The sequence below is a fragment of the Phoenix dactylifera genome, unplaced genomic scaffold (assembly GCF_009389715.1).
Source record: "Phoenix dactylifera cultivar Barhee BC4 unplaced genomic scaffold, palm_55x_up_171113_PBpolish2nd_filt_p 000922F, whole genome shotgun sequence".
Taxonomy (NCBI): domain Eukaryota; kingdom Viridiplantae; phylum Streptophyta; class Magnoliopsida; order Arecales; family Arecaceae; genus Phoenix; species Phoenix dactylifera.
This window is the reverse complement of record NW_024068282.1, coordinates 99,076-100,462: the sequence shown is the minus strand read 5'-3', so window position 1 is coordinate 100,462 and position 1,387 is coordinate 99,076. Positions and strand designations below refer to the sequence as shown.

Sequence of the window (1,387 nt, the reverse complement as noted above, 5' to 3'; positions counted from 1 at the left end):
ATTGATTTTAGAGGGTAAAAAAGGCATGTCATGGTAATGTTTGGGGTAATATGTGTTGACATTATATCCTCTTTGCTTCTTTGATTGACAAGTGCTTCAAACCTTTTTGTAGAGAGAGAGAAAGAGAGAGAGAGATGGGAGTTGTTCATCAATTCATTTCATCAGAAAAATGAAACGAAGAACAGTAGCAAGTTTTTTTACCTTTTTTCACGTGTTTCCTCCCCCCCCCCCCCCCCCCCCCCCCCCCTCTTTTTTTTGCAGCCCTCTACTGAAACCATGCAGCTGTTTCATCTTTATCACTGTTTCATTTAATATTGTAAAGATGTTGCTGCTGATGATGATAGTAATAGCCGAAACAACAACCATATCAAGTAAAACAAATTCAAGTAGATTAGTAGTGCATGCAGACTGCCATCCAACAGACTGCACCAGCATAGATTATATATCATACAAGTGCAATAAACAAAATAACACGTAACTTAAAGCTTACAAGCCCTTCCAAAATATTCTTCATATCTAGAAGATACCATCACCACAGTAACACTTATTTTCTTCTACCACTTGTTCCTTGTGCTTAGAGTTAGTAGGCCACAATCTTCAAACCCAAGCTCTTCTGGGCGAATTCCACCAAGTTGTCAATCTCCCCATCATCAAGGAGCCCATCGCCATCGGTGTCGGCATGCCGGATCCCACGGTTGCTCTTCCAGCCACTGAACCGCCCGCGGACACTGCGGATGGCCCTCCGCAACTCATCCCGGCTTATCCTCCCGTCCTTGTTGGTGTCAAACCTCTTCAGCCACTCCTTGAACTCTTCCACAGTCATGTCCCCGTCCAAAGACCGGGTGGTGGTGGTCACGTTGTTCCTGATGGCCATCACCGTTGTATTTGCGGTGAATTCCTCAAATCTGCAATGGTCTTGGAAGCCTCTCTCTCTCTTTTTATAAACCAAACACTTATTGATCACTTTATTCCGTCTCGTTAAAGTAATGCGCGGAAAGCTCCCTATGCCTTCGTAGATAATTGTTAGGAATGGATTCCCAAGATAAGATGCTTGGCTAAATTTAACTTTATGGATATAGAAGTCACAGTAATGGGTAAGCTATCGAATCGGAAACAAGTGGCCTGGAAAGTTTGGTCATAGTGTCAGGCCTAACAACTGCGAAATATCTATATCGGCTTCTCAAAGAAGATATTGGTTTATCTCAGTCAAGATAGGAGGCTGAAGAATTTTATAATAAGCATGTTATTTTGGTATATCATAGGAGATTTTTTTTTTTTGGAAATAAAGGTTGATTTCTAAACTAGCTAATTCTTTGTTCTTGATTTTAGAAAGAGGTAACATAGAAAATGTCATAAGATAGTAAACAATATATATATATATATATAA

The 1,387-nt window shown here is 40.4% G+C and overlaps 1 protein-coding gene across 1 annotated transcript; it reads right to left on the bottom strand.

Moving 5' to 3' along the window:
• Positions 1-367: 367 nt before the first annotated feature.
• LOC103697256 (polcalcin Phl p 7-like) lies at positions 368-928 on the bottom strand. Its single transcript, XM_008779080.4, has one exon. The coding sequence runs from the start codon at positions 872-874 to the stop codon at positions 581-583; it is 294 nt and encodes a 97-aa protein (XP_008777302.1). The 5' UTR covers positions 875-928; the 3' UTR covers positions 368-580.
• Between the last annotated feature and the right edge of the window lie 459 nt (positions 929-1,387).

Coding starts and splice junctions, on each gene's coding strand:
- LOC103697256 (XM_008779080.4), bottom strand. CDS start 874: ATGGCCATCAGGAACAACGTGACCACCACCACCCGGTCTTTGGACGGG.